At 46.8% G+C, this 11368-nt stretch overlaps 1 protein-coding gene across 3 annotated transcripts in view; it reads left to right on the forward strand.

Moving 5' to 3' along the window:
• Window positions 1-8992, forward strand: part of RARA (retinoic acid receptor alpha) — a 175247-nt gene extending 166255 nt beyond the window's left edge. For all 3 annotated transcript variants that reach the window (XM_084804624.1, XM_084804623.1, XM_084804625.1), the window contains 5 exons: window positions 238-398; window positions 2598-2774; window positions 2996-3200; window positions 7383-7541; window positions 7998-8992. In XM_084804624.1, the coding sequence (XP_084660750.1) occupies window positions 238-398; window positions 2598-2774; window positions 2996-3200; window positions 7383-7541; window positions 7998-8212 (917 nt within the window). In that variant the 3' untranslated portion in view covers window positions 8213-8992. The remainder of the gene's footprint in view (window positions 1-237; window positions 399-2597; window positions 2775-2995; window positions 3201-7382; window positions 7542-7997) is intronic.
• The last annotated feature ends 2376 nt before the right edge of the window (window positions 8993-11368 follow it).

Below are 11368 nucleotides of genomic sequence, written 5' to 3' on the forward strand. Positions count from 1 at the left end.
AGACCACCTCTGTTCTGTCCCTTTATCGGACTGCCTTTGTTTACTCCCTAAACAACTCTTTGGCCCTTGCTAACTCCATCAATTCCATTTTTTAAAGTACTGCTACTACTACGAAGTAACGATAAACAATGAAGAGTGGCAGTGGTCAGGGGAGGGGCTCTGGGTTCAGGGCTGTTGGTTTCTCACTGTCTCAGAGAGCCCCACTCATTTCGTGCCCTCGTTTGCTTGCCCATCCAGCCGTCCGGAACGACAGGAACAAAAAGAAGAAAGATGCCCCCAAGCAGGAATGTTCAGAGAGCTACATCATCACACCTGAGGTGGAGGATCTCATCGAGAAAGTGCGCAAGGCCCACCAGGAGACCTTCCCTGCCCTCTGCCAGTTGGGCAAGTATACCACGGTGAGTGGCAGCCAAGATGGACAAAGGGCAAGGGCAAGGGAGGGGTGGGAAAGCTGAACAGACTGTGCTGCTGGAATTGGTAGAATGGCAGGTGGCCAAAGCGGTGATTGGTCCAGGGGCTATAAGTTGTAATTGGGAGGCATCCATTGATCTGTGGAAAGACTGTGACCGCTGTCATGAGTACCCTGTGCTAACAAGCCCCTCAAATTCTGCCCCCAAACAGAAGCCCGGTGGATAAATTTTGCTAAGTGGTCACATTTGCCCACACTTGTGGAAGGTATTCTTATGAAGCTGCCATATACTGAACAAGTTGGGATATTCAAAATGTGAAGAACTACGAAGTCCACAAATTCACTTCATACATTTTATAACGGTAAAAATTAAAAACAGACAGCCTAATGGCAACTTTTAAGGCAAGTAATGCATAAATCCCTTCATATAAAACAAAACCTCCCACTAATAGCTACTCTTGGGCAGATGAATATGGATCACTCGAGATATAACAAACAACCAAATGTGGTTTGACTATATTCGGTCTTCCTTAGTAGTCTAATAAAGGCTTAATGATCCCAGTTTCACATACCACATCAAGGGCAATGCATTTCAGCCCAATTTGCCAAGTTTAATATACCAACACTAGTATATCAGTAGTGTCTGCAAAATAAAGAAAAATTAATGATTACAAACGGTTAAAAGTTATAAAAATGTAAACGTATGCAATATTTTCAAAACAAGACCAGCCATTAAAAAGCAGTATAATCCCCTCAACAAGGACATAGGTGACAAGCAGTTGAAAACCTGTGCTTGTACAAATCCACATACCTAGTGGAAGTGTTTACAGATGTGTTACAAAAACATACTGTGGTTCTCAGGAAGGGAAAAATAACAACCATAATACCCCCAAACCTACCCCAGTTGCAAAGGGGCACTACTATAGACACAGGCTCCATGAAGAACGGGTAAGCAACATGGCTTGGTTTGCGCTTATATGGATTACCAATATCACAGGTGGTACTGTGATATTGGTAATCCATATAAGTGTCAATGTTCACTATTAAGCAAGCACTCCAGCAGTCAGACTTTTTGCCCATCTAGCCCTGAATCATCTACTCTGATGGTCACCAGCCCTCCAGGATCTCTGGCAGATATTACTATTATTCATAATCTCTCCCATCACGTGTTCCCTGATCCATTTAACCAGAGGTCGCAGGGCTTGAACCTGGGACTTTCTGCATGAAAGAAAGGGCTCTACCACTGAGCTGTGGCTCCTTCTCCTCTTGCTGGCTGGGCTAGGCAGATCCACTCCACTTGCTTCCTTTGGCTACGCCAGACACACGCCAACTTTTTCTAAGCTCATCTCTTCAGCCATGGGGGCGAGAAACCTGCTTGGCTTCTTGGTTTGGGTTGGGGTTTTTACTGTAGATAATTATGTCCCAACTTTTAGTATGATCTCCTCACAAAGCAGCTTCCAGCACGGCTGTTGTTTTAAAGTAAACTGAGTTTCTCAAGAGAAGCCCCTTAGTTCTGTTTGCCAGCCTTGACTTTACTGTTCTCACATTAGAAAAGATGTTCTGTGACTGTTTTGATTTCTTACGGAGCCAGCTCCTGCCAGTGCCGACTGAGTGCCCCCTTCCTACCCTGCTCATGCTCCAAGCGGGGCTTGAGTGGGGCAAGAAGGGGCTCAGCTGCTGCTTGTGCCCCGATCAGAGGGTGTGTGGTGCGGGGGAATCCCCAGTTCATCTCCAGTTTCTGCTTGGAGATGACAAAGGGATCCCCTTCGTGCCTCTTGCCCTCTGATGGAAGGTGGGCAGCTGAAAGGGGAATCCCTTTGTTATCTCCAGTCAGAGATAGCATGGGGATTCCTCTCCCCAGGAGGTGGGATCTGGGAGAGTGCTCAGCCCTCCGTGGGCTGGACTGGGCCCTAGTGCAGGCTGGGAGTTACCCTCCCCTGCTCTGTGGGAAAGCAAATGTTCCCAAGGTGACCAGTCCACGTGGCTTGGGAACAACATCTTCTTAACAGCCTCTTCAATAAATTGTTAGAATTCCGAATGTGAACCAAAATTCCCTCACTCAGTCTTCCAAGAGAGGAAATTCTTCCCAGGGCTCAGGTACACCCCTTTTTTCCTGAGTCTCAAATGCCATCTTCTCACCCTAAGTTACTGGTGTCCTTTCCCCCACTGCTCTTGCAACTCTTCACAGAACAACAGTTCAGATCAGCGGGTCTCCCTTGACATTGACCTGTGGGACAAGTTCAGTGAACTGTCTACGAAGTGTATCATCAAGACGGTCGAATTCGCCAAGCAGCTGCCGGGTTTCACCACGCTCACAATTGCTGACCAGATCACGCTCCTCAAAGCCGCCTGTCTAGACATCCTGGTGAGTTGGGATCCAGGGCCAAAGTGAGACGAATCAGGACGTCTTTGGAATCATTTGAGTTGTGGGGGCTGGAGGAGTCTTAGGACGTCTGGTTCTTGCCCTCTGAGAAGTCACACAACCCACATTTGCACCACACAGTAACCCGTACCACTCCACTCATAGCATGGTGCAGGTAGAACGTGGAATGGGAGCAAATGTGATGCATGCCTCTCCCCTGCTAGATCCTGCGGATATGTACACGCTACACCCCGGATCAGGACACCATGACTTTCTCAGATGGCCTGACGCTCAACCGCACGCAGATGCACAATGCAGGCTTCGGGCCCCTCACAGACCTCGTCTTCGCCTTTGCCAACCAGCTACTGCCACTTGAGATGGATGATGCCGAAACAGGGCTCCTCAGTGCGATCTGTCTCATATGCGGAGGTGAGCACCGTCACAGGGAGAAAACACGGGTTTTACCTTCTCAGGGAGGTTAAGAATCTGCCAAGCTACTGCCAAATTTTGGGCGCACCGTTATTTCTTCATTAAAATAGTTTTTTGCCTTTCTGTTTGTGCAGACCCTCAAGGCATCTAAGTCAGTCATAAAAATGAAAACAACCAACAGATAAATATACATCAACCATATGACAAAGAAAATCCCAGCTAAATTTATAAAGATCTGCAGCAAAACAAGAAACAAGCCCATGCTAAGAGGACAAAACAGCATCTGTTACTGGCCAGGCCAAAAGCATGCTGAAATAATAACAGCATCTTGACCTGGAATTGGAGAGCAGATAGGGAGGGAACTGATCAGATCTTCCTTGTCAAACTTGATTGCGGAAGCATAAACCTTATCCCCCAACAATGATGGGGTTTGCACATCACAGCGTCAAATCGTGGGGTATTTAACCCATGATTTGCAGGGATGCGTGTGAGCCAATTCCACTTTTTGCAAACTACCTTGAATTGGTCTGGTTGGAGGTTGTGAATGTGACATGTGAACCCAGACTGCTGGTTTGTTTAGGGGTTGAGACCTAGTTGTTGGGTTAACTGCTGGGTTGGTTAGCCCCTTAACAACCCAGTGATCCGGGTTCTCATGTCATGCTCATAACCTCTGACTAGTCTGATCAGAGCTTGTTTACAGAAAGCGGAAGCAACTTCTGCAGGGCACTGTCCAGGCAAATTTGCCACCATGATGTGCAAACTGGCCCATTGTTTGGTTGGGTTTTTTTTGTTATCTTCATTCTGCGAGTGTTCCCTGAAGTGAACATTTGAAATGATGGAAGCGGCCCAAATTGCTCGCTTTAAATAAAAATGGTTTATGGAAGATACAATGGGGGTCAGTTTATACATTCAGTAGAATCAAGTGGTAAAACTTCTCCTGGACTCTTCTGCCTAAAATGTCAGTGTTTGAATGCTCTCCCAGGTCTTTTTTTTTTTTGGTAACTCCCTGTATGTATAGACCAAGTGCATCAAGAAGGGTTCAGCTTAGTTCTCTCGGACATGCCATTTGTTCACGTACACGGATTTTATTTTATTTTTGTAAGGGAACATTGAAGCATGGAACCGTTTCCTCTCCTGCAGCATGAAGTGGTACATACCAGGAAAAGCTTTGCCACTTGAAGCTACTGAATGTTAAATACCTCACCCTGAGATAGTGGCCAAGTTCGGACAATCAGCGGGGGAAACAGTGCAGTGTCAGTTGTTTCCCCCACCCCCAAGCATACTGGTCATGCACCCACGCTGCGTTGCGGGTTGCCATATCATCTGAACCTGGCACACGGCATGGGTGTAGTGACTTTCACCCACCTACAGCCCATGGCTTCCAGTAGGGGTTGTAGAGTGGGCGAAAAGTTACTACACACACTGTGTGCCAGGTTCGGACGACACGGCAACCTGCAATGTGGCGTGGATAATTAGGTAATTCCGGTTGTGCGATCAGCACATGCTGGGGTGGGGGAAACAACTGACGCTGCATTGTTTTCCCTGCTGATCATTCAAACCTGGCCTTAATTTTGATTCTCCCAAGGCCGAATAGTAGCCAGATGAATGGGATAGTGGTTAGCCTGACCAATTTCACAGGTTATATACATGGCTAATGTTATATTTAAGACACATAAAATAACAAAGTTTGGGGCAAAGTATTTCGTTCTTCCCCACTTCTCTCCCTCTCTTACACACACACACACACACACACACACACACGCGGGAAACTCTAGAAGCCACAAATCCACTCGGTCCTTCTGTTTGCTAAGATTACATTGACTCTGCAGACCCACGCCACTTCTTTAATTGATCAGGCTTCTCTCCTCAGCCCAAGACATTTTAACTTTATGAAGGTTCTGAGAATTCTCTGCATGACAGTCCTGTGCTCTTTCACACAAATGGCAGTTTCCAGGGGGCCTTGGAAGCAAGAAGAGAAGGAACCCAAAACGGTTGAACCAGAGTAGGGTTTTTGTGTAGTGAGATATTCCTTCAGCCATCACCAGCTATTGTCCACATACTTTTAAGCTTTTCCTCTCCAATCATATGACCTAGAAACATTTTTGCTTGTTTGTTGACTAAATTTGATAACTGTAGCACCTATAAGGGACTAATTCATTCAGTCTGCACATCTTGAGACTGAATTTAAACTACAGGCCACATGGCCACAAGACCTGGCCTAACTTTTTTTGCTTTTTTTCCTTGCTTTTTGTACCTGCTGAAGAGTTCTGCAGAACTCAAAAATTTGCACACTCTTCTGTGGCAGTTTAGTTAGACTTAATGTCGGTATTGCCCAATTATGGATTGTGGGTTGTTTTATTCAAATGGACCAGCGTGATTATCTCTGTTTTTTATACATGTCTCTTAATGCTAGAGAAAGCGTGCCGGGGAGTGCCTCTCATGTGCTGCATCCTTGTTCAATAGCACCACCAAGTGGCAGGACATTCTTTTGGTGGGTGGCATGAAAGTTTGTGCTTTTAAAAGCTTTTAATGAATGAGAAAGCCATGGTGGTGGTGTGCACAATGGCGGGGAGTGGGGGATCCGAAATAATTTCAAGTAGTCCTATTTCTGACTAAAGGGTTAGAAGAAAACGAATCTCCATTTTGGTGACAATGCTGTCCTTAAGCATCACATACTAAGAATTTACTTTATAGGAAAGAGTGTGAAAACCACAGGTGCAGTTGTCATTGGGTGTGTGTGCAAGTACCGGGTCATTACTGACCCCTAGAGGGACACTGCTTGCGCTGGCATTTCCGTGGCAGACTATAGCGGGGTGGTTTGCCATTGCCTTCCCCAGTCGTGACCACCTTTCCCCCAGCAAGCTGGGTACTCATTTTACGGACCTTGGAAGGATGGAGGGCTGAGTCGACCTGAGCCGGCTACCCGAGACCCGGCTTCTGCTGGGATCGAACTCAGGTCGTGGGGAGAGTTTCGGGTGCAGTACTGCCGCCTACCACTCTGCGCCACACGAGGCTCATGGGTAGTTGTTTATAAATGCGTCTGTTGCACACAGCGTCTGTTTTGCTGTGTGCAGATGGTGTACAGGCACTGAAAAGCCGCTAACAATCACAGCTTCCCTAGGAGAACATTTTTCAAAAATAGACCTGTGGTGTGATAGTTTACGTGAGGCAATTGCATGTGTGGTTCTCAAAACATTTCCCACACAGCAGTGATTTTGCTGTAGGAAACCTATTATGGTCTGAAGCAGCCACGGGGTGTGAAGTAACCCTAACTCTAAAGTAGGGGTGTACAGACTGTGTAAAATCCGCTCCGCCTGTGTTTTGTGGATTGTCAGGCGCCTTTCGTTCCATCATCCGCCCGCAGACGGATGTGAATATTTTTTTTTCATCATGCAGAAAAATACAGAAATATTTCATCGTGTGGAAATTTACGTAAGTATTTACATAATTTACCCCAGTGCATAACATTTAGTGCATTGTCCCCTATTCCATTCTACGATTCCTCAGCAGAAACTTACATTATTTTCTACGGATTTACATGCGTAAATTTCGGGAAAGTAAGAAAATCGTCGGAAAGTCCACGGACTCTGCAGGGCCTAAGGGGATCACTCCACAGCGGATTCTGCAGGTTGGATTCTTAGAAATCCGAGCTCATTTTCATCCGTCTCGAATTTCTCCAGCATCCCTACTCTTTATAAAGTAGAGATGGACGGATCAGTCTACTTCCATGTCATTCACGAGCTCATTCCTGATGTGTCTCCATGTCACTTTCAAAAAGCACAAAAAGGACTCTTACTACAGGGAGGTGTGGTACATATCTCTTTGCTTATTTTGATAATCTATAGCCCACGCTTTGTCTCAGAAGAGATGCTCAAGGTGGCTGACACCCTTCAACAAATACAAAACAGTCCCCTTGACACAAAGTGTTTCTGTGGATGTCTCTGTGCAGACTGCAGAGATAAGATAGAGCTTCACGTTAATCCATGTGGAAAGGTTTTTGTTATTGGACAGGTTAAAATTATAATAAATAAATACATGCATAATTAAGACGCGTGTTGGCCTCATGGAAACAGGCTCTGATTTGGCACAGCGTTTGTGCTTGTGCTGAGTGTGCATCATTCTGCTTAGGCCACTTTGTGCCAGCTGACCCCTCTGCTTTTCTGACTGCCCCCTTCTCCCCAGATCGACAAGACCTGGAACAGCCGGACCGAGTGGATAAATTGCAGGAGCCGCTTCTGGAGGCCCTGAAAATCTACGTGAGGAAGAGGAGGCCTAGCAAACCCCATATGTTCCCCAAAATGCTGATGAAGATCACAGACCTGCGAAGCATCAGCGCCAAGGGTGAGGGCTGGGCTCCCGGTGGTGCATAGAGAGTCTCTTCTTGTCCTTTAAGACCATCTGTAGGTGGCAAGGCATAGTCTGGAGAAGAAACTCGGACACTAAGGGCTGTGTCTCACACAGGACCATTTTGAGGCATAGATGTAAAATGTATACCAATGAATGCAGCATTGTGAATGCAAAGGACAGGTATTTGAAAACACGTAATCACACAGCTACGCTTGTCAGAGATCATTTGCAGCTCCCTGATGAGCTTACATGTGGTGGCAACCCCTGGGCTTGCAGCTGCAGTAATGTGTGAAATGGCCCTGTATCAACCCCAAAGAGACCGATATTGGGCATTTGCCTTCACCCTGTATTGGGTGGGGAGGGGAGGGCTTGAGCTGAGGCTTAGCGGGGGGGGGTGTGTGCTCAGGTTCCATACCGCACCCTGTAAGTTGCCTGTCTTCCTTTCTGCAGGTGCTGAAAGAGTGATCACGTTGAAAATGGAGATCCCTGGATCTATGCCACCGCTCATCCAGGAGATGCTGGAGAACTCTGAAGGCATGGACACTTTGGGGGCCCCAACGGGAGCCCCCTCCCGCATAGGCAGCCTAGCCCCACCTCCAGGCAGCTGCAGCCCCAGCCTCTCACCCAGTTCCAACAGAAGCAGCCCTGCCACACATTCACCGTGACCACGCCGGCTGCCAGGACAAGCTGCTTGATCCCCCTCCTGCACACATTGGTCTTTTGTGCCCTGGGTCTGCCTGGACAATGCCTGAGGAGCAGGGGTGGGGTAAGGGGGAAGCCATGGGACAGGGTGCTGCTGCAAGCATGCCCCCCCGCCCCGCCCCAGGCCCCATGAGCCAAGGTCGGGCTCCAGAGGGTGGCCTCCGCGTACTGTTCCATACCAGCACACTCTCTTTCATTCAACTGTTCCAGCGCGCAGACCCATTTTCCCACCGGGGAGTCACCGTTCGTATACAGGAAGTTCTGAACTCTCTGCAGCAAGCAGATCTGCAGGACATGCTCAAAACTAGGAGCAAGACTTTACACACACACACAACATATATATATATTAAAAAAACCCAACCGATTACAAAAGAAAATCACCTCCTATGCGGCACGCACCCCGCACTCTTCCCTTCATCCTGTTGTGCACACATACACACACCTCCACGAAGGGGTTGCCTGCTTCTTGTTGCAGTGAAAATGAAGTGGTGTTTTTTTCGGTTGAGTTTGCATTTCAAATGTTTCAGGGGAAAGGGTGTAATGTTTTCTGTTAGGGTTTTTTATTGCTCAAACCCCGTTTTTGTCCTCAAAGTTACCTTTCTCTCCTTCCCCTGCCTCCCACCACTCCTTGTCCATTTACACATGCCTAAAAACATCACCAGCAAATAATAAAAGTAAAATTAGTTCTTCAGGTAAAGAAAGAAAAGAAAGTACACATAGAACAAGGAGGGAAGGATTCATTTAAGAAAGAAGAAAAATATATATAAATATATATAGATATATATATAAATATATATAAATACATTTTAAAAGAAAAATTTGTAAAAGTTTGGAATTTGGAGGGTTTCTAGGAAGCGGTTGGCAAGGAGAAATCCAGAACAAACAAGATTCTTGTATGGGGTTGGTCACACTTTTCTTTTTAAATGCAAAACCTATAATCTAGCCAGAGTTAAGCACTTTTAAATTCAGTGGCTGCGTTAGCACAAAATGCGAAGCCAGAATTGCTGAGAATTCTGGTATACTGGTAATGAGCAGCATGCTGGTGCCTGATTTTCAAACACTCCTGCTTGGCTCTTCTTGCAAGCAGGAGCATCTAAACTTTAGATTCTAAAGACCAGAAACTTACCGGGGTGTAAAAGCTTTGTGTTATATCCAAACCTGGACTCCTGGCTTCTCTCTGTTATGACAAGCCAGAGTTTGAAACCAAGGCTTGAAGTTGGTTTATAGATCCAGATTTGTTAGTGGGCAGGCTTGCACCACCTCCCTTCACTGCCCTCTGTCTCGCCGCCGTGTCCCCCGCCCCTTTGTTGTCGTACCCTGCAGCTGGAGGAAGCTGCCTCCCTGGTCTCGGGAGACTTGGCCAAGCTCTTGTGGTATCTCACAAGATCCGACCGGGCTCCCGTGTGATACTGTGAGGCCCAGCTGGGCTCTTGGGGGGTTTCTCTTGAGATGGCTTCTTCTGGCTGCGTGGTTCTCGCTCAGAGTAATAGACAGCCAGAGGCTGCTCCAGACAGTCCTGCCAGCTGCGGCAAATGCTGCACGGGGAGAGCGACTGGCAGGGCTCTCCGAGTCACCCGCTGGAGGTGGTAGACACAGACCCTCCTGGCTGGGGCAGTGGGGATGGGGAGCAGTGCAGTTTCCTGCCTTCCAGCTCCATTGCCTGGTGCGGGCGCATGAGCCTGTGTCACGGTTGGGCCAGCCCTGTTAGCGGAGCAATAAGTCAGAGTCTGAATTCAGATGAAATGCTCAGCTTTTCTGCCCTGGTAAGTTTCTGGCTGCTTTAGCCACTCCAGCTTGCAGGAGGAGCCAAGTGGGAGTGACTGGGGAGTGTGTACCAGCACCACCGATAAGCCAGAATTCTAAACAATTCTGGTGTGGCATTTTGTTCAAACGCAGACAGTGTGACTTAAAGATGCCCGGTGCTAGCTGGATTTGTGTCCTTTGGTTGTTGGCTGCTGTTATTGATAGCAGATCTTGTTGGATCAATCTCGGATACAGAGCTAAAATGTGGCAGTACCCAAGCTTTGTTTTTTGTTTTGGTGCAGATGAAAATTTGAGAATTCAGGTAGGTTTGCTGGGAGAAAAGTGTTCTTTTGAGCAAAAAGCTTCCAATTTTCTGGAGGGTATATGTCAAAAAACCCTCTGCACTGATTCATGTTTTGACTAACAAAAAAACAACCCCCCCCCAACTTTGATTCTCATTTTTAAATATTTTAGAAGTGAGACTTGGTTTTGTAATTCACAGAAATCTGAGTGGGAAAATGGCTCCCCCCCCCCTCAATTCTTTGGCCTTTTTCATATCACTGTTTCCTGGACATAATAGTTTGTGCCTTTTCTGAGGGCAGGAAAATACGGGCCAGGATCTAAAGAGCCAGGGCTGGGGGCTTGCACTGGTCCAATAGAAATTTTTACTTGTTCTCTTTTTACAGCTCGCCCTCACCCCTATACTGTATTATAAACTGCTTGTTGTGCGACATGGAGAGAATTGGGAGCTGGGGGTTGGTGGCGGGGTGGAGGCTGGTTTTCAAGAAGAACAAGATTAGTTCCTCTAGAACACAATAGGACTTTTAAGTAAACATGCATGAGATTGCACCATTAGGCTGTATTCCTTTTCTCACTTACCAGGGAGTAACCCACGTTGATTTACTTCTGAGTAGACATGTAGAGGATTGTTCTCTAACAGTGCAATCCTATACATGTCTACTCAGAAGTAAGTCAATGGGGCTTGTTCCCCAGATAAGTGGGTATACGATTGCAACCTTCAGCCCTCTTGGTTCTTAGAACTAAATAGTTCCAAGGTTCTTTGGCTCCTGGCCCAGAATTTTCAAAACAACTGCAAAGAATATTGCTGATGTATCTGTAGATTAAAACAAAAACTATCCACCACACTTAGAAGAAAAAAATGTGACCAGCTCCAAGACTGGGGTGGGGGGTTAGGGGGAGGGTGTTTCCACACACAATTTCTTATTGATTTTATTTTTCTCTTGAGATTTTAGTGTCTTAGAATCTACAACATAAAACTTAAAACAAAATTGCAAGTGAGGCAGGGGGTGGGGGGAAGCCAGAACATTTTTTCCCCCAGACACTCCTCCCTCAGTTTGGAGGGCATGTGCTCCACA

The sequence above is a fragment of the Heloderma suspectum genome, chromosome 6 (assembly GCF_057233095.1).
Source record: "Heloderma suspectum isolate Gila_16-S chromosome 6, 16-S_ref, whole genome shotgun sequence".
Classification (NCBI taxonomy): domain Eukaryota; kingdom Metazoa; phylum Chordata; class Lepidosauria; order Squamata; family Helodermatidae; genus Heloderma; species Heloderma suspectum.